This window comes from Engystomops pustulosus, chromosome 8, assembly GCF_040894005.1.
Source record: "Engystomops pustulosus chromosome 8, aEngPut4.maternal, whole genome shotgun sequence".
Taxonomy (NCBI): Eukaryota; Metazoa; Chordata; class Amphibia; order Anura; family Leptodactylidae; genus Engystomops; species Engystomops pustulosus.
In genome coordinates, this window is record NC_092418.1 from 6,330,286 (window position 1) to 6,351,618 (window position 21,333).

The window sequence follows — 21,333 nt, forward strand, 5'->3', positions numbered from 1 at the left end:
CACTGGCTGCAGAAAGCACAGAGCACTGCAGTGTGAGGTATGATTACACATCTCTCCAGGGACAATACATAACACTGGCTGCAGAAAGCACAGAGCACAGCAGTGTGAGGTATGATTACACATCTCTCCAGGGACAATACATAACACTGGCTGCAGAGAGCACAGAGCACAGCAGTGTGAGGTCTGATTACACATCTCTCCAGGGACAATACATAACACTGGCTGCAGAGAGCACAGAGCACAGCAGTGTGAGGTATGATTACACATCTCTCCAGGGACAATACATAACTGGCTGCAGGGAGCACAGAGCACAGCAGTGTGAGGGATGATTACAGATCTCTCCAGGGACAATACATAACACTGGCTACAGAGAGCACAGAGCACAGCAGTGTGAGGTCTGATTACAGATCTCTCCAGGGACAATACATAACACTGGCTGCAGAGAGCACAGAGCACAGCAGTGTGAGGTATGATTACACATCTCTCCAGGGACAATACATAACTGGCTGCAGGGAGCACAGAGCACAGCAGTGTGAGGGATGATTACAGATCTCTCCAGGGACAATACATAACACTGGCTGCAGAGAGCACAGAGCACAGCAGTGTGAGGTCTGATTACAGATCTTTCCAGGGACAATACATAACACTGGCTGCAGAGAGTACAGCAGTGTGAGGTCTGATTACACATCTCTCCAGGGATAATACATAACACTGGCTGCAGAGAGCACAGAGCACAGCAGTGTGAGGTCTGATTACACATCTCTCCAGGGACAACACATAACACTGGCTGCAGAGAGCACAGAGCACAGCAGTGTGAGGTCTGATTACACATCTCTCCAGGGACAATACATAACACTGGCTGCAGAGAGCACAGAGCACAGCAGTGTGAGATCTGATTACACATCTCTCCAGGGACAATACATAACACTGGCTGCAGAGAGCACAGGGCACAGCAGTGTGAGGTCTGATTGCACATCTCTCCAGGGACAATACATAACACTGGCTGCAGAGAGCACAGAGCACAGCAGTGTGAGGTATGATTACACATCTCTCCAGGGACAATACATAACACTTGCTGCAGAGAGCACAGAACACAGCAGTGTGAGGTCTGATTACAGATCTCTCCAGGGATAATACATAACACTGGCTGCAGAGAGCACAGAGCACAGCAGTGTGAGGTATCATTACACATCTCTCCAGGGACAATACATAACACTGGCTGCAGAGAGCACAGAGCACAGCAGTGTGAGGTCTGATTACACATCTCTCCAGGGACAATACATAACACTGGCTGCAGAGAGCACAGAGCACAGCAGTATGAGGTCTGATTACACATCTCTCCAGGGATAATACATAACACTGGCTGCAGAGAGCACAGAGCACAGCAGTGTGAGGTCTGATTACACATCTCTCCAGGGACAATACATAACACTGGCTGCAGAGAGCACAGAGCACAGCAGTGTGAGGTCTGATTACACATCTCTCCAGGGACAATACATAACACTGGCTGCAGAGAGCACAGAGCACAGCAGTGTGAGGTCTGATTACACATCTCTCCAGGGACAATATATAGCACTGGCTGCAGAGTGCACAGAGCACAGCAGTGTGAGGTCTGATTACACATCTCTCCAGAGACAGTACATAACACTGGCTGCAGAGAGCACAGAGCACAGCAGTGTGAGGTCTGATTACACATCTCTCCAGGGACAATACATAACACTGGCTGCAGAGAGCACAGAGCACAGCAGTGTGAGGTCTGATTACACATCTCTCCAGGGACAATACATAACACTGGCTGCAGAGAGCACAGAGCACAGCAGTGTGAGGTCTGATTACACATCTCTCCAGGGACAATACATAACACTGGCTGCAGAGAGCACAGAGCACAGCAGTGTGAGGTCTGATTACACATCTCTCCAGGGACAATACATAACACTGGCTGCAGAGAGCACAGAGCACAGCAGTGTGAGGTCTGATTACACATCTCTCCAGGGACAATACATAACACTGGCAGCAGAGAGCACAGAGCACAGCAGTGTGAGGTCTGATTACACATCTCTCCAGGGACAATACATAACACTGGCTGCAGAGAGCACAGAGCACAGCAGTGTGAGGTCTGATTACACATCTCTCCAGGGACAATACATAACACTGGCTGCAGAGAGCACAGAGCACAGCAGTGTGAGGTCTGATTACACATCTCTCCTTGGACAATACATAACACTGGCTGCAGAGAGCACAGAGCACAGCAGTGTGAGGTCTGATTACACATCTCTCCAGGGACAATACATAACACTGGCTGCACAGAGCACAGCAGTGTGAGGTCTGATTACACATCTCTCCAGGGACAATACATAACATTGGCTGCAGAGAGCACAGAGCACAGCAGTGCGAGGTCTGATTACACATCTCTCCAGGGACAATACATAACACTGGCTGCACAGAGCACAGCAGTGTGAGGTCTGATTACACATCTCTCCAGGGACAGTACATAACACTGGCTGCAGAGAGCACAGGGCACAGCAGTGTGAGGTCTGATTACACATCTCTCCAGGGACAATACATAACACTGGCTGCAGAGAGCACAGAGCACAGCAGTGTGAGGTCTGATTACACATCTCTCCAGGGACAATACATAACACTGGCAGCAGAGAGCACAGAGCACAGCAGTGTGAGGTCTGATTACACATCTCTACAGGGACAATACATAACACTGGCTGCAGAGAGCACAGTGCACAGCAGTGTGAGGTCTGATTACACATCTCTCCAGGGACAATACATAACACTGGCTGCAGAGAGCACAGAGCACAGCAGTGTGAGGTCTGATTACACATCTCTCCAGGGACAATACATAACACTGGCTGCAGAGAGCACAGAGCACAGCAGCATGAGGTCTGATTACACATCTCTCCAGGGACAATACATAACACTGGCTGCAGAGAGCACAGAGCACAGCAGTGTGAGGTCTGATTACACATCTCTCCAGGGATAATACATAACACTGGCTGCAGAGAGCACAGAGCACAGCAGCATGAGGTCTGATTACACATCTCTCCAGGGACAATACATAACACTGGCTGCAGAGAGTACAGAGCACAGCAGTGTGAGGTCTGATTACACATCTCTCCAGGGACAATACATAACATTGGCAGTAGTCTGTATGGTTACTCCTGCTGACAGGTTTCCTTGTACTCTTTGTTTTAATCATCCCTTCAGGTTACTAGAAGCCATGATGGATTGTCCTATATGTCTTATTGAGAACACCAAGGAAGGAAAACTCGCTGTGAATCCCAAAGCCATCAGCATCCTGTCGGGAATCAGCCAGCCGGTGGTGGTCGTGTCAATAGTCGGCTTGTATCGGACAGGAAAGTCCTACCTGATGAACAAGCTGGCCGGAGCAAAGAAAGGTGAAGTTGCTGAGTTAGGCCCCTTCTCCACTGGCGTTTTTCACGCGCGAGTTCTGCGCGTGCATTTGACGCTCAGAACTCGCATTGCACTCTGTCCCATTGTATTCAATGGGTCTTTCTCCATTAGCGTTGTTTTTGACGCGCGTGCTTGCGTTCGTTTGCACGCGCGTCAAAATCGCAGCATGCTCTATTTTTGCGAGTCACGCGCAATTTTCACGCCCCATTCAAGTCTATGGAGATGCATCAAGAACGCATTGCACTCGCAATCATTGCAAGTGCAATGCGAGTGCAATGCGTTTTAAACGTAAACGTATTTAAACATCTGCAATGTGTTCTTCACACACATATATATATTGTTCTTCACATGCTATTTTGTTCGCGCCGTTCCGCGCGTATCTCCCGACAAGTAAGCAGATGTGCCGAACATCTGTAATCTATTCTGCACTGTGTTTTTCTCTTAAATGATCCTGTGGTCACTGTGGTCACTGTGTTCAATGTTTTTATTCTATTCTTCACTGTTCTTCATTGTGTTTTTTTAATTAAATGCTCGATCGCGAGCAGGGGAAATAATGTTATTCTGGTCACCTAGCAACCCTTACGTTTAAAACGCATTGCACTCGCATTGCACTTGCAATGATTGCGAGTGCAATGCGGTCTTGATGCATCTCCATAGACTTGAATGGGGCGTGAAAATTGCGCGTGACACGCAAAAATAGAGCATGCTGCGATTTTGACGCGCGTGCAAACGAACGCAAGCACGCGCGTCAAAAACAACGCTAATGGAGAAAGACCCATTGAATACAATGGGACAGAGTGCAATGCGAGTTCTGAGCGTCAAATGCACGCGCAGAACTCGCGCGTGAAAAACGCCAGTGGAGAAGGGGCCTTAGTTTTCATTCCTAATAATATTCTGTAAAGGTTAACAACAATATTTTTTAAGGAACAAATTAAACATTTCCAAATTTTTGCCTTAGTTTTAATAAAGATTTTAAAAAATTGAATGTTTGCAGGTTTTAACTTGGGTTACAACGTCCAAGCCGAGACCAAAGGGATCTGGATGTGGTGCGTCCCTCATCCAACCAAGCCAAACCACACCCTGGTTCTTCTGGACACTGAAGGTCTGGGAGATGTGGAGAAGGTAGGTCAGATACACGAGGCTTCCATGAAAGGTCCATCAGATTGGTAGGGCTCAGATATATTGGGGCAGATTTACTTACCCGGTCCGTTCGCGATCCAGCAGCGCGTTCTCTGCGCTGGATTCGGGTCTGGCCGGGATTCACTAAGGTAGTTCCTCCGACGTCCACCAGGTGGCGCTGCTGCGCTGAAGATCATCGGAACGCACTGGATTACACCGGCCAATTCCTAGTGAAGGTAAGTGCAAGCTCCGCGACACTTTTGTTTTTTTAAATGCGGCGGTTTTTCCCAATCCGTCGGGTTTTCGTTCGGCCCCGCCCCCCGATTTCCGTCACATGCATGCCTGCGCCGATGCGCCAAAATCCGATTGCGTGCGCCAAAACCCCGGGGCAATTCAGGGGAAATCGGCGCAAATTGGAAATATTCGGGTAACACGTCGGGAAAACGCGAATCGGGCCCTTAGTAAATGACCCCCCATTGACTGCTGTTATCAGTCTTGGCCATCCACATCCATCTGGTGTCTGATTAACTAAGATCTTTTGTAACGTTGGTTATTACTGGAAAATTGCCCGAAGTTTTTAACCTGAGGTGGGAAAATCCAAAGTCAAAGGGAAACAGTTCTTGGAAAAAAGTGACCTTGAAGGGAAATGATGCAGTAGATGAGTTTTCAGGGATTGTAATGATAGGATAGGTCATGAAAATGAGAAGGTCGGGGGCTTTGACACCTGGATCCTTCACTGATCAGATGGTCCAGAAGCTTTACATAGGACCTAACGGGAAGCAGATGCCCCATCTTCTGTATAGTGACAGTGTCAGCTACTGCAGCTCCTATTCACATCAGTATCCAAAATCTCCATAGGCCCAGCCTGGGAGACCCCCTTAATGTCCATTAGACTAATTGGGAGATATTGGGTGACCTGAAGAGGGTTGAGGGCAGCAGAACACCTCATATCAATCATCACATTCACTTTTCATTTCACAGGGGGACAAGAAAAACGACTTGTGGATCTTCTGCCTCGCCGTCCTCCTGAGCAGCGCCCTGGTGTATAACAGCAAGGGGACAATCGACCAAGATGCCATCGAGAAGTTGAAGTATCCTTCACAAACGAGAGTTACATTGTATCTAAATGCTTCTAGAAATGAAGGTTCAGGGTCACATTCCCACCGTGTTTCCATCAGACGCTTCAGTTCCCCGGATTTTCTTGCTCGAATGCTTGGGTTCTTCTTGATAGACCTCTAGGAGATGTAGAGTCCCTACTTCGGTCCATACTACTGACTGGGGTAAAGGTGACCCTGCTCGGCCACATAAGACAACGGTCTGTCGGCATTTGTTTATCCTGTTCCAATATTTCCTGAGCCTTTAACCCCTACAGGACTCGGCCTCTTTTGGCCTAAAGGACGCGGCCCCATTTTTCAGATCTGCCCTGTGTCTCTATAAGTGGTTATAGCGTGGGAACGTTATGAGATATCCGGGGATTTTGAGATTGTTTTCTCGTGACACATTGTACTTCAAATTAGTTTAAAAATTTGGATGAAATCTTTTGCGTTTAGTTATGAAAAAAAACAAAATTTGGCAAAAATTTGGAAAAATTCTTTATTTTCAACGTTCTAAATTCTCTACTTTTGATGCAGATAGTGATAGCTCCCAAATAAATTCATAACTTACATTTCCCAAATGTCTGCTTTATGTTGGAAGGTTTTTTAAGATTCCACATATTTTACTAGAATGTTATGAGGCTCAGAATTTGGGGCCATTTTTCACATTTTTTGTAAAATCACCAGAACCCGTATTTATAGGGACCTGCTCAACTTCTAACTGACACTGAGAGGCCTAAATAATAGCGAGACTCATAAATGACCCCATTGTGGAAACTACACCCCTCAACGTATGAAAAACCACTTTTAAGAAGTTTATTAACCCTTTAGGTGTTTTATAGGGGTTAAAACTAAATGGAGGTGCGGTCTGCAAATTGTAATATTTTTTCACAATACACTCATTTTGGGTGGAAAATTAAACATTTACAATGGATTAAATGAATAAAGGCTCCACAAAGTTTGTTACCCAATCTCTCCCGAGTACACGGATACTCTACATGTGGTGGTGACTGCTGTACGGGCGCATGGCCGGGCATAGAAAGGAAGGAGGAGCATAGAATGGGAGGAGCCATCCAGAGCCGATCCCCCATATGTGGTGGTGACTGCTGTATGGGCGCACGGCCGGGCATAGAAGGGAAGGAGGGGCATAGAATGGGAGGAGCCATCCAGAGCCGATCCCCCATATGTGGTGGTAACTGCTGTATGGGCGCACGGCCGGGCATAGAAGGGAAGGAGGAGCATAGAATGGGAGGAGCCATCCAGAGCCGATCCCCCATATGTGGTGGTTATCTGCTGTATGGGCGCACGGCCGGGCATAGAAGGGAAGGAGGAGCATAGAATGGGAGGAGCCATCCAGAGCCGATCCCCCATATGTGGTGGTTATCTGCTGTATGGGCGCACGGCCGGGCATAGAAGGGAAGGAGACACCATCCACAGCAGATTTGCTATGTCACATTGTACAGGCTATAATTTTTTTCTTTTTTTTAATGTGGACCTATAGGGGCTTATTTCTTTTGCCACATGAGATGCACTTTTCTGGTACGTAATTTTGGGGCATCTACAGCTAATTGGTGAGATTTAATTAACTCTTTGTTGGTGGAGGAAATGAAAATCATCACTTTTCAGGAAGATTTTTATGGGGTTTTTTTTGGCTGTTTACCATACCATAAAAATAGTATATTATTTTTATTCTATGGGTCGCCACGATTATGAAAATACTTCATTTATATAGATTTTTTATTTTTTTCCCATTTTTACTGAATAAAAAGTAATTTGGCAAAAATGTTGTTAATTTTAGCATCACCGTCTTTCATATGCATAACTTTTTTATTTTTCGCCTCACAAATCTGTTTAAGGGCTTATTTTTTGCGAGAAGGATTGTTCTTTTTAGTGGTCTTATTTTAGAGTGCATAACATTTTTAAATCCCTTTTTAGAGCATTTTTATAGGGTATTAATTGAAAATGATCTTTTTTCTGGAGCTTTTTTTTGTTTTGTTTTTTACGGGGTTCACTTTGCGGATCTAATAACGATTCTGTTTTATTATGCAGATTGTTACGGACGCAGGGATACCAAATATGTGGGGGTTTTGTGTATTTTATTCAATTGTACTGAATAAAAACCAATTTGGAGAAAATCTTATTCATTTTAGCATCACCATCTTTTCATATGCATAACTTTTTTATTTTTCGGCTGACAAATCTGGTTAGGGGCTTATTTTTTGTGAGAAGAGTTGTTCTTTTTAGTGGTGCATAACATTTTTTAAATTACTTTTTAGAGCATTTTTTTTATAGGGTATTAATTAAAAATGATCTTTTTTCGGAACGTTTTTGCGTTTTTTTTCTACGGCGTGTACCGTGCGGGTCCAGTAACGATTCTGTTTTATTATACAGATTGCTACGGACACGGCAATACCAAATATGCGGGGGGGTTTTGTGTTTTTGTGGTTTTTATACTTTATTAAGTGTTTTTATAGGAAAATTACATTTTAGGGGCTTATATTTTAATGCATTTATTTTTTATTTATTCTAATGTATTAACTTTAGTGTTTTTGACTTTTTTTTAATTATACATACTTGAACTTGAACCAGTGATGCTCTGATTCTGTGATCACTGGTTCAAGTTCAATACACTGCTCTACAATACTATTTTATTGTAGAGCAGTGTAAACTGTCTGAGCAAGCTTGCACATGCTCAGACAGTTTACAGTCAGACCCGGAAGGGGTCTGGCTGCCATGGAGACCGGGCAGCTCCAGGGCACATGCCAGTCCTCGGAGCTGCCCAGAAGTGGATCGGATCCCCCAGTAAGCGGCACGGGGGATCCGATCCACAGCGCAAACACCCTTACACGCCGCGGTCATGCTTGACCGCGGCGTGTAAGGGGTTAACACCCGCGATCGGAGCCGGCTCCGATCGCGGGTGTTAGCGCAGGCTGTCAGCTGTACTAGACAGCTGACAGCCGCTGCTTCTGGTACCGGCTCCGTTCGTGAGCCGGTGCCAGAAGCAGGACGTTATAGAACATCCCCGTGCGCTAAGCATCTAGCCCCGGGGACGTACTATAACGTCCTGGTGCGCCTAGAGGTTAATACACATTCTTGATCAGCGTAGCCGAAAATACAGGTGTCACGTCTTCTGAAACAAAAGGATCGGCAGCTAAATTCTGGAGGACATTGGAGAAGAATCAGGTGGCCTCATCACACTAGATGGTTGGTTAAGACTGAAGGGATCTGCGGATTTGGCCAACTTTGACTTATATATCTGATAGTTTGAGGTGAATACAATAGAAGTCCAAAATTTATTTATAATTCCATAGGGACATCTCACCAAATAGAAAGAGAGTGGGGGATATTTATCAGGACCTCTGTGCACCGCCACTGGCGCAGAGGCCCTGAAATAATCGCAAATGCTAGCTTTTGCGATTATTTTCCCCAATCCGCCACCTTCATGCCAGTGGGGCGTGAAGGGGCGTGAAGGGGGGGCAAGGCCGGCCAAGTGGGGGGCGCGGCCGGACGGGAGTGGGCCGGCGCGGGGCATTACTCGCTGCTGTAGGCGACTTTTCATACGTGAAAAGTTGCCGACTGCGTTTCTTTCTACGCCAGGCCTTGCCTGCCGTAGGTTAAGCGCTGCACTGCTGGCAGCCCGATAGATCAAGAGGCACAAGCACCAGCGTATGATAAATATCCCCCAGTGAGTACAATTGGAGTAATCAAGAGCAATTAAATGGTCAGGCAGCTACTGCCAAGGGAACATCATGACATGACCCGGCCTCGTGTCATGTTACTATGATCCTACAACATATACAAAATTCCAGCGAAACCAAATGATGGGATGGGGCTAATTTCCAGAGGCAGGAATACTCCTCACAGAAGCACAGTCCTAAATTGCCTTAGGGTGGTGGCACACGTGATGTTTTGAACCTGTTTTTCGCCCGTTTTTAAGCAGTGCGTTGAACAACGCATGCGTTTCTGACTGGTTTTAATTAGGATAATTGGGAAAACCGGTCAAAAACGGATGCATTTTCAAAAAACGTGATGTGTGTGTGAAATGTGATTAATGTGACCAATAGAAGGTCATGTTTATGAATCCTTATTACTTCTGTTACAAAGGTCCTGGATGGATGATCCCTGGACTGACCACTCCCAAGGGAAGGTTATGAAACCTTTCTGTGGCTGGAAAGTTCTGGGTCTTTAGGTCTTTCTTCCTAAGATGGAGTAAGAAGCAGATGTGTCTGAGACCTGCTGTCCAGACACTCGGCCTGTAGAGATTCCAGGCCTGCAGGACCTTCAAGAGCCTAAGCCTGGTGCTGAAGCATCTCCATGACCTCCGCAGCCTGAGGCTCCCTATATACCAGCCTGTGATCAGATAGATCCAACCAACGCCTGGACCAGTGGATTTGTTACTGTGGCCTGTAGGTTGCCGTGTTCTGGAATGAAGGAACTTTGGGTTTATGGTGGACCTCCCTTGTCTCCATGTGATCCCTGCCCACACGTGGCATTTTGAACCCGGTTTTTGGCCTGTTTTTAAGCAGTCCTTTAAAAAACGCATCCGTTTTTGACCGGTTTTAATTAAGATAATTGGGGAAAACTGACGTTTTTCAGAAATGCATGCGTTTTTTAAGGGACTGCTTAAAAACGGGTTCAAAACCCCTCGTGTGCCACCACCCTTACGAGGTCAAATCTGGACACTCTAAACAAGTATAAAAATTCAATGCCAAACCATGAAGATTTCTTACACTTTTTGGGTAAATTTAGCCATCGGACTCCTATTCCTTATCGACTCTGAACAGATTTGTGGGAGATATTGCAGAACTTATTAAGGTAAAATCTACAGACAATGAGGACGAGGAGGCAGAATTTTCCATGCATTTTCCCATTTTCATCTGGGCGGTGAGAGATTTCCACCTGCGGCTTAATGTAGATGGGAGATCAGTGACGGAGGATGAGTATCTGGAGAACGCGCTAAAGCTGAAAAACCGTAAGTAACAAGAAGACACCTCAAGATCCTAAAGAGATGAAGATGCATGAGAATGATCTCTAGTCCGAAGTGACCTGGGGCCAGAGATGAGGGAAGGTAGAGACTACTCACTCACTAATATGTCTTGTCTTACTGACAGCTGAAAGAACGACCCGGGACGAGGATTTCAATAGACCCCGGAAACGTCTCCGCATGTACTTCAGGAGCCGAAAGTGCTACGTCTTTGATCAACCGTCTCCAGAGAAGGAAGATCTCCAGAACATGGAAAATATTTCCGAGAGTAAATTGAAACCTGAATTTCTGGAGCAGACAAAGAGGTTCTGCGACTATGTCTTCCAAGAAGCCGAAGCCAAGAAAGTGATTGGTGGCATCGGAATTACCGGAAACCGTGAGTTTACTGAACCGTCCAGGGATTCCATCTTTAGACATGGGTGGGAATGGAAAACAGTCCTGACCACATTGTATAATACTGGCACAAATTAAGAATAAGAGTGGACAACTGTCCGCAAGTGTAGACCAATATCTTCCACTTAGAAGAGTTTACAATCTCGACCTGACCTCATTGTAGACACAAGTTTACACCTAAAATAAAATTGTTATCTGACCGTAGGCTACAGTTCTTACTTGGAGATAGACCATCTCTTCCTTAGTATAATCTACTAACCCAACTTGATAATAGACGACTCCCCTACCTACCTGACAGTACACACCTGTGAGAAGAACTACTATCCCCACCTCACCTGTGTGTGAACTACTATCCCCACCTCACCTGTGTGTGAACTACTATCCCCACCTCACCTGTGTGTGAACTACTATCCCCCCCTCACCTGTGTGTGAACTACTATCCCCACCTCACCTGTGTGTGAACTACTATCCCCACCTCACCTGTGTGTGAACTACTATCCCCACCTCACCTGTGTGTGAACTACTATCCCCCCCTCACCTGTGTGTGAACTACTATCCCCACCTCACCTGTGAGAGGAACTACTATCCCCACCTCACCTGTGTGTGAACTACTATCCCCACCTCACCTGTGTGTGAACTACTATCCCCCCCTCACCTGTGAGAGGAACTACTATCCCCCCCTCACCTGTGAGAGGAACTACTATCCCCACCTCACCTGTGTGTGAACTACTATCCCCCCCTCACCTGTGTGTGAACTACTATCCCCCCTCACCTGTATGTGAACTACTATCCCCCCCTCACCTGTGAGAGGAACTACTATCCCCACCTCACCTGTGTGTGAACTACTATCCCCCCCTCACCTGTGTGTGAACTACTATCCCCACCTCACCTGTGTGTGAACTACTATCCCCCCCTCACCTGTGTGTGAACTACTATCCCCACCTCACCTGTGAGAGGAACTACTATCCCCACCTCACCTGTGTGTGAACTACTATCCCCACCTCACCTGTGTGTGAACTACTATCCCCACCTCACCTGTGTGTGAACTACTATCCCCACCTCACCTGTGTGTGAACTACTATCCCCACCTCACCTGTGTGTGAACTACTATCCCCACCTCACCTGTGTGTGAACTACTATCCCCACCTCACCTGTGTGTGAACTACTATCCCCACCTCACCTGTGTGTGAACTACTATCCCCACCTCACCTGTGTGTGAACTACTATCCCCACCTCACCTGTGTGTGAACTACTATCCCCCCCTCACCTGTGTGTGAACTACTATCCCCACCTCACCTGTGAGAGGAACTACTATCCCCACCTCACCTGTGAGAGGAACTACTATCCCCACCTCACCTGTGTGTGAACTACTATCTCCACCTCACCTGTGTGTGAACTACTATCCCCCCCTCACCTGTGTGTGAACTACTATCCCCCCCTCACCTGTGTGTGAACTACTATCCCCACCTCACCTGTGTGTGAACTACTATCCCCACCTCACCTGTGTGTGAACTACTATCCCCCCCTCACCTGTGTGTGAACTACTATCCCCACCTCACCTGTGAGAGGAACTACTATCCCCACCTCACCTGTGTGTGAACTACTATCCCCACCTCACCTGTGAGAGGAACTACTATCCCCACCTCACCTGTGTGTGAACTACTATCCCCACCTCACCTGTGTGTGAACTACTATCCCCACCTCACCTGTGTGTGAACTACTATCCCCCCCTCACCTGTGTGTGAACTACTATCCCCACCTCACCTGTGTGTGAACTACTATCCCCCCCTCACCTGTGTGTGAACTACTATCCCCCCCTCACCTGTGTGTGAACTACTATCCCCACCTCACCTGTGTGTAAACTACTATCCCCACCTCACCTGTATGTGAACTACTATCCCCACCTCACCTGTATGTGAACTACTATCCCCCCCTCACCTGTATGTGAACTACTATCCCCACCTCACCTGTGTGTGAACTACTATCCCCACCTCACCTGTATGTGAACTACTATCCCCACCTCACCTGTGTGTGAACTACTATCCCCACCTCACCTGTGAGAGGAACTACTATCCCCCCTCACCTGTGTGTGAACTACTATCCCCACCTCACCTGTATGTGAACTACTATCCCCACCTCACCTGTGTGTGAACTACTATCCCCCCCTCACCTGTGTGTGAACTACTATCCCCACCTCACCTGTGTGTGAACTACTATCCCCACCTCACCTGTGTGTGAACTACTATCCCCACCTCACCTGTGTGTGAACTACTATCCCCACCTCACCTGTGTGTGAACTACTATCCCCACCTCACCTGTGTGTGAACTACTATCCCCACCTCACCTGTGTGTGAACTACTATCCCCACCTCACCTGTGAGAAGAACTACTATCCCCACCTCACCTGTGTGTGAACTACTATCCCCACCTCACCTGTGTGTGAACTACTATCCCCCCCTCACCTGTATGAGAACTACTATCCCCACCTCACCTGTGTGTGAACTACTATCCCCACCTCACCTGTGTGTGAACTACTATCCCCCCCTCACCTGTATGTGAACTACTATCCCCACCTCACCTGTGTGTGAACTACTATCCCCCCTCACCTGTGTGTGAACTACTATCCCCACCTCACCTGTGTGTGAACTACTATCCCCACCTCACCTGTGTGTGAACTACTATCCCCACCTCACCTGTGTGTGAACTACTATCCCCACCTCACCTGTATGTGAACTACTATCCCCACCTCACCTGTGTGTGAACTACTATCCCCACCTCACCTGTGTGTGAACTACTATCCCCACCTCACCTGTGTGTGAACTACTATCCCCACCTCACCTGTGAGAAGAACTACTATCCCCCCCTCACCTGTGTGTGAACTACTATCCCCACCTCACCTGTGTGTGAACTACTATCCCCACCTCACCTGTGTGTGAACTACTATCCCCACCTCACCTGTGAGAGGAACTACTATCCCCACCTCACCTGTGTGTGAACTACTATCCCCACCTCACCTGTGTGTGAACTACTATCCCCACCTCACCTGTGTGTGAACTACTATCCCCACCTCACCTGTGAGAAGAACTACTATCCCCACCTCACCTGTGTGTGAACTACTATCCCCACCTCACCTGTGTGTGAACTACTATCCCCCCCTCACCTGTGTGTGAACTACTATCCCCCCCTCACCTGTGTGTGAACTACTATCCCCACCTCACCTGTATGTGAACTACTATCCCCACCTCACCTGTGTGTGAACTACTATCCCCACCTCACCTGTATGTGAACTACTATCCCCCCCTCACCTGTGTGTGAACTACTATCCCCACCTCACCTGTGAGAGGAACTACTATCCCCCCCTCACCTGTGTGTGAACTACTATCCCCACCTCACCTGTATGTGAACTACTATCCCCACCTCACCTGTATGTGAACTACTATCCCCCCCTCACCTGTGTGTGAACTACTATCCCCACCTCACCTGTGTGTGAACTACTATCCCCACCTCACCTGTGTGTGAACTACTATCCCCACCTCACCTGTGAGAGGAACTACTATCCCCCCCTCACCTGTGTGTGAACTACTATCCCCCCCTCACCTGTGTGTGAACTACTATCCCCACCTCACCTGTGTGTGAACTACTATCCCCACCTCACCTGTATGTGAACTACTATCCCCACCTCACCTGTATGTGAACTACTATCCCCCCCTCACCTGTATGTGAACTACTATCCCCACCTCACCTGTGTGTGAACTACTATCCCCACCTCACCTGTATGTGAACTACTATCCCCACCTCACCTGTGTGTGAACTACTATCCCCACCTCACCTGTGAGAGGAACTACTATCCCCCCCTCACCTGTGTGTGAACTACTATCCCCACCTCACCTGTATGTGAACTACTATCCCCACCTCACCTGTGTGTGAACTACTATCCCCCCCTCACCTGTGTGTGAACTACTATCCCCACCTCACCTGTGTGTGAACTACTATCCCCACCTCACCTGTGTGTGAACTACTATCCCCACCTCACCTGTGTGTGAACTACTATCCCCACCTCACCTGTGTGTGAACTACTATCCCCACCTCACCTGTGTGTGAACTACTATCCCCACCTCACCTGTGTGTGAACTACTATCCCCACCTCACCTGTGAGAAGAACTACTATCCCCACCTCACCTGTGTGTGAACTACTATCCCCACCTCACCTGTGTGTGAACTACTATCCCCCCCTCACCTGTGTGTGAACTACTATCCCCACCTCACCTGTGTGTGAACTACTATCCCCACCTCACCTGTGTGTGAACTACTATCCCCACCTCACCTGTGTGTGAACTACTATCCCCACCTCACCTGTGTGTGAACTACTATCCCCACCTCACCTGTGTGTGAACTACTATCCCCACCTCACCTGTGTGTGAACTACTATCCCCACCTCACCTGTGAGAAGAACTACTATCCCCACCTCACCTGTGTGTGAACTACTATCCCCACCTCACCTGTGTGTGAACTACTATCCCTCCCTCACCTGTGTGTGAACTACTATCCCCCCCTCACCTGTGTGTGAACTACTATCCCCACCTCACCTGTATGTGAACTACTATCCCCACCTCACCTGTGTGTGAACTACTATCCCCACCTCACCTGTATGTGAACTACTATCCCCACCTCACCTGTGTGTGAACTACTATCCCCACCTCACCTGTGAGAGGAACTACTATCCCCCCCTCACCTGTGTGTGAACTACTATCCTCACCTCACCTGTGTGTGAACTACTATCCTCACCTCACCTGTATGTGAACTACTATCCCCCCTCACCTGTGTGTGAACTACTATCCCCACCTCACCTGTGTGTGAACTACTATCCCCACCTCACCTGTATGTGAACTACTATCCCCACCTCACCTGTGTGTGAACTACTATCCCCACCTCACCTGTATGTGAACTACTATCCCCCCCTCACCTGTGTGTGAACTACTATCCCCACCTCACCTGTGAGAGGAACTACTATCCCCCCCTCACCTGTGTGTGAACTACTATCCCCAACTCACCTGTATGTGAACTACTATCCCCACCTCACCTGTATGTGAACTACTATCCCCCCCTCACCTGTGTGTGAACTACTATCCCCACCTCACCTGTGTGTGAACTACTATCCCCACCTCACCTGTGTGTGAACTACTATCCCCACCTCACCTGTGAGAGGAACTACTATCCCCCCCTCACCTGTGTGTGAACTACTATCCCCCCCTCACCTGTGTGTGAACTACTATCCCCACCTCACCTGTGTGTGAACTACTATCCCCACCTCACCTGTATGTGAACTACTATCCCCACCTCACCTGTATGTGAACTACTATCCCCCCCTCACCTGTATGTGAACTACTATCCCCACCTCACCTGTGTGTGAACTACTATCCCCACCTCACCTGTATGTGAACTACTATCCCCACCTCACCTGTGTGTGAACTACTATCCCCACCTCACCTGTGAGAGGAACTACTATCCCCCCCTCACCTGTGTGTGAACTACTATCCCCACCTCACCTGTATGTGAACTACTATCCCCACCTCACCTGTGTGTGAACTACTATCCCCCCCTCACCTGTGTGTGAACTACTATCCCCACCTCACCTGTGTGTGAACTACTATCCCCACCTCACCTGTGTGTGAACTACTATCCCCACCTCACCTGTGTGTGAACTACTATCCCCACCTCACCTGTGTGTGAACTACTATCCCCACCTCACCTGTGTGTGAACTACTATCCCCACCTCACCTGTGTGTGAACTACTATCCCCACCTCACCTGTGAGAGAACTACTATCCCCACCTCACCTGTGTGTGAACTACTATCCCCACCTCACCTGTGTGTGAACTACTATCCCTCCCTCACCTGTGTGTGAACTACTATCCCCCCCTCACCTGTGTGTGAACTACTATCCCCACCTCACCTGTGTGTGAACTACTATCCCCACCTCACCTGTGTGTGAACTACTATCCCCACCTCACCTGTATGTGAACTACTATCCCCACCTCACCTGTGTGTGAACTACTATCCCCACCTCACCTGTGAGTGGAACTACTATCCCCCCCTCACCTGTGTGTGAACTACTATCCCCCCCTCACCTGTGTGTGAACTACTATCCCCACCTCACCTGTGTGTGAACTACTATCCCCACCTCACCTGTATGTGAACTACTATCCCCACCTCACCTGTATGTGAACTACTATCCCCCCCTCACCTGTATGTGAACTACTATCCCCACCTCACCTGTGTGTGAACTACTATCCCCACCTCACCTGTATGTGAACTACTATCCCCACCTCACCTGTGTGTGAACTACTATCCCCACCTCACCTGTGAGAGGAACTACTATCCCCCCCTCACCTGTGTGTGAACTACTATCCCCACCTCACCTGTATGTGAACTACTATCCCCACCTCACCTGTGTGTGAACTACTATCCCCACCTCACCTGTGTGTGAACTACTATCCCCACCTCACCTGTGTGTGAACTACTATCCCCACCTCACCTGTGTGTGAACTACTATCCCCACCTCACCTGTGTGTGAACTACTATCCCCCCCTCACCTGTGTGTGAACTACTATCCCCACCTCACCTGTGTGTGAACTACTATCCCCACCTCACCTGTGTGTGAACTACTATCCCCACCTCACCTGTGTGTGAACTACTATCCCCCCCTCACCTGTGTGTGAACTACTATCCCCACCTCACCTGTGTGTGAACTACTATCCCCACCTCACCTGTGTGTGAACTACTATCCCCACCTCACCTGTGTGTGAACTACTATCCCCCCCTCACCTGTGTGTGAACTACTATCCCCACCTCACCTGTGTGTGAACTACTATCCTCACCTCACCTGTGTGTGAACTACTATCCCCACCTCACCTGTGTGTGAACTACTATCCCCACCTCACCTGTGTGTGAACTACTATCCCCCCCTCACCTGTGTGTGAACTACTATCCCCACCTCACCTGTGTGTGAACTACTATCCCCACCTCACCTGTGTGTGAACTACTATCCCCACCTCACCTGTGTGTGAACTACTATCCCCCCTCACCTGTGTGTGAACTACTATCCCCACCTCACCTGTGTGTGAACTACTATCCCCACCTCACCTGTGTGTGAACTACTATCCCCACCTCACCTGTGTGTGAACTACTATCCCCCCCTCACCTGTGTGTGAACTACTATCCCCACCTCACCTGTGTGTGAACTACTATCCTCACCTCACCTGTATGTGAACTACTATCCCCACCTCACCTGTGTGTGAACTACTATCCCCACCTCACCTGTGTGTGAACTACTATCCCCACCTCACCTGTGTGTGAACTACTATCCCCACCTCACCTGTGTGTGAACTACTATCCCCACCTCACCTGTGTGTGAACTACTATCCCCACCTCACCTGTGTGTGAACTACTATCCCCACCTCACCTGTGTGTGAACTACTATCCCCACCTCACCTGTGTGTGAACTACTATCCCCCCTCACCTGTGTGTGAACTACTATCCCCACCTCACCTGTGTGTGAACTACTATCCTCACCTCACCTGTATGTGAACTACTATCCCCACCTCACCTGTGTGTGAACTACTATCCCCACCTCACCTGTGTGTGAACTACTATCCCCACCTCACCTGTGTGTGAACTACTATCCCCACCTCACCTGTGTGTGAACTACTATCCCCACCTCACCTGTGTGTGAACTACTATCCCCACCTCACCTGTGTGTGAACTACTATCCCCCCCTCACCTGTGTGTGAACTACTATCTCTACTTCCCCAACTCAAATCACGTCCCGACAGATCTCCATCTAAGTGTAAGAATTTGTAGATCCATCCATTACATTTTTTTGTTGTCAGAACTTGGTCATTTGGCAAAAAGTTACACCGAAGCAATAATGACCTCCAAAATAGCCTGCATGGAGGACGTGGCCCATACATTGTCTGACATGGAGAACCAAGCAGCTGTGCAGGAAGCTGTGCAACATTACGAGAACAAGATGAAGGAAAGCGTGACCTTCCCCACCAACACTTTGAACCAGTTCCTGGAGTTCAGCAGACGGTGTGAGAATGAAGCGCTCCAGAAATTTTTGAAAAGGTCCTTTAGAGATCATGAACAAACATTCCTAAAGGAATATATGGTGAGTCTCACGCCCGAAAACATGTCCCCTCCTTACACCTTCTAATCTACGTCTAAACCATGAGTGACCTCCATCTAAACCATGAGTGATCTTGGTGAGATCAAGTTGCTAGTCAAGACAACTTTTATCTCAATACTAAGTGGAAATCATAAGTAGAAGCAAACAAATTATTTCTGAGGGCACTCGGAGGACACTATCATAGGTTTTAAGGAGACATTGGGGGTCATTTACTAAGGGCCCGATTCGCGTTTTCCCGACGTGTTACCCGAATATTTCCGATTTGCACGCAACGGAAATCGGGGGGCGTGGCCGAACGGTAACCCGACGGATTCGGAAAACCGCCGCATTTAAAAAAAAATAATTGGTCGCACGGGCCATACTCACATGCACCACGTTGAAAACGATGAACTCCGGGGCACCTCGGCGGACTTCGGCGCAGCAGCGCCACCTGGTGGACATCGGGCGCAGGACCTTCATGAATCGCCGGAAGACCCGAACGCTCGTCAGAGAAGCCGCCGCTGGAACACGAATGGACCGGGTAAGTAAATGTGCCTAACCTACTAAGGATCCATTCAAAGAATGAAGTCCATCCCTTAATGGACCAGGAGGATCTCGAATCCCTGGTACTGATTTTTTCTTCCTCACCTTTGCTCTTGGCTTCACATATCCCAATGTGAGGAACAAGATGACCATCTTTGAAAAATATGGAATTAGTCTTACCGGTAATTCGGTTTCCACCACGTTCCATGACAGCCCCCACCTGGCTAAATAATGGGGGGGGCCGTCATGGAACGTGGTGGAAATATGGAATTAGTCTTAGCGGTAATTCGGTTTCCACCACGTTCCATGACAGCCCCCACCTGGCTAAATAATGGGGGGGGCCGTCATGGAACGTGGTGGAAATATGGAATTAGTCTTAGCGGTAATTCGGTTTCCTCTAGTGACCATGACGGCCCACCCATTATTTAGCCACAAAGAGAAAAAACTGTAAAAAAGTTGGTTTCACATACCCATGTGGAGGCCGATTTGAGGCAGTGGGAGGCTGTGTCGGAGTGCTCGGCGTCTTGCTGGCTTTATATCCAAACGAAACCAAGAAACGAGGTAGACGTGGCACATCCAATAAAAGGTAGCGTTTATTCTTCTCACATTAAAAAATCTGTGCAGTGAACATGTAGGCGAGCCACCTACGCGTTTCGGCTTGTACCTAAGCCTTACTCATGGTGAAAGGTTAAAAACAAATGAATGTAAGTCATTTAAATTACCTGCATGCACCTGATGGCTGATTGACGTCATGTCCGCAATAGTTCGGAGAAGACATAATGCATGAAATTGAGGCTTAAGTATAGAATAGGTATTATAATAGGCATAGTTTTTGTAAGTTCTTATGCGAATAGTAAAAAAATGCATTTGAAATTGTAACTTTGATATAATATGAAGTACAATGAAATTTGTTAATCTTACATGTAAATAGCAATCTACTTTTAGGCTTAAGCAGTTGGACGAAGGATATTACAAGAGTATATATTAGTTTGAATGGAAGACTGGAGGATTAAGGATGAGTAACAGAAAAAAGGGGAAATACACTTAGTATATATATGAGAGATCGTTTTTGGAGTTCATGCCTCTAGGGAACCTTGTACCCAAGGCTAATATCCAGTATGCTTCGCGTCTTAGGAGTATTTTCCTCCAATCACCTCCACGTGCTGGACAATGAACCCGTTCAGCTCCAAAGAAACGAAAGGTAGCTGTACTTCTATTGTGGCATTCTACAAAGTGTCTCGCTGCTCCGGATGCGTTGACATCACCATTCTTTATGTTAAGGATATGTTGACTTATCCTTGATTTAAGTTTTTGTACTGTGCAACCTACATAAGTACTGGTGCATTCTGTACAATATATTTGATATACTACGTGATGAGAATCACAATTTATGAATGAAGTGATTTTCTGAGTTTTCTGTGAATCTATTGTAAATTCTAATGTTTTGTTAAGGGCTAGTGGGCATACGTTGCAGCGAGACCCTCCACATTTGTAGAAGCCTTTTATTGAAAGCCATGTGTTCTGTTCTGTTTGGGTGTTAATCATACTGGGAGATAAAATATTGGCTAATGTTTGACCCCGTTTGGCGACACATCTGTGTCCCTGTTTTAAG

At 47.7% G+C, this 21,333-nt stretch overlaps 1 protein-coding gene across 1 annotated transcript in view; it reads left to right on the plus strand.

Annotated features, from left to right (window-relative positions):
* LOC140076298 (guanylate-binding protein 1-like) overlaps positions 1-21,333 on the plus strand; it is a 31,538-nt gene that overhangs the window by 4,224 nt on the left and 5,981 nt on the right. Inside the window, exons 2-7 of the mRNA XM_072122867.1 lie at positions 3,217-3,407; positions 4,418-4,545; positions 5,524-5,633; positions 10,421-10,608; positions 10,748-10,996; positions 18,901-19,181. Of these exons, the coding sequence (XP_071978968.1) occupies positions 3,230-3,407; positions 4,418-4,545; positions 5,524-5,633; positions 10,421-10,608; positions 10,748-10,996; positions 18,901-19,181 (1,134 nt within the window). The 5' untranslated portion in view covers positions 3,217-3,229. The remainder of the gene's footprint in view (positions 1-3,216; positions 3,408-4,417; positions 4,546-5,523; positions 5,634-10,420; positions 10,609-10,747; positions 10,997-18,900; positions 19,182-21,333) is intronic.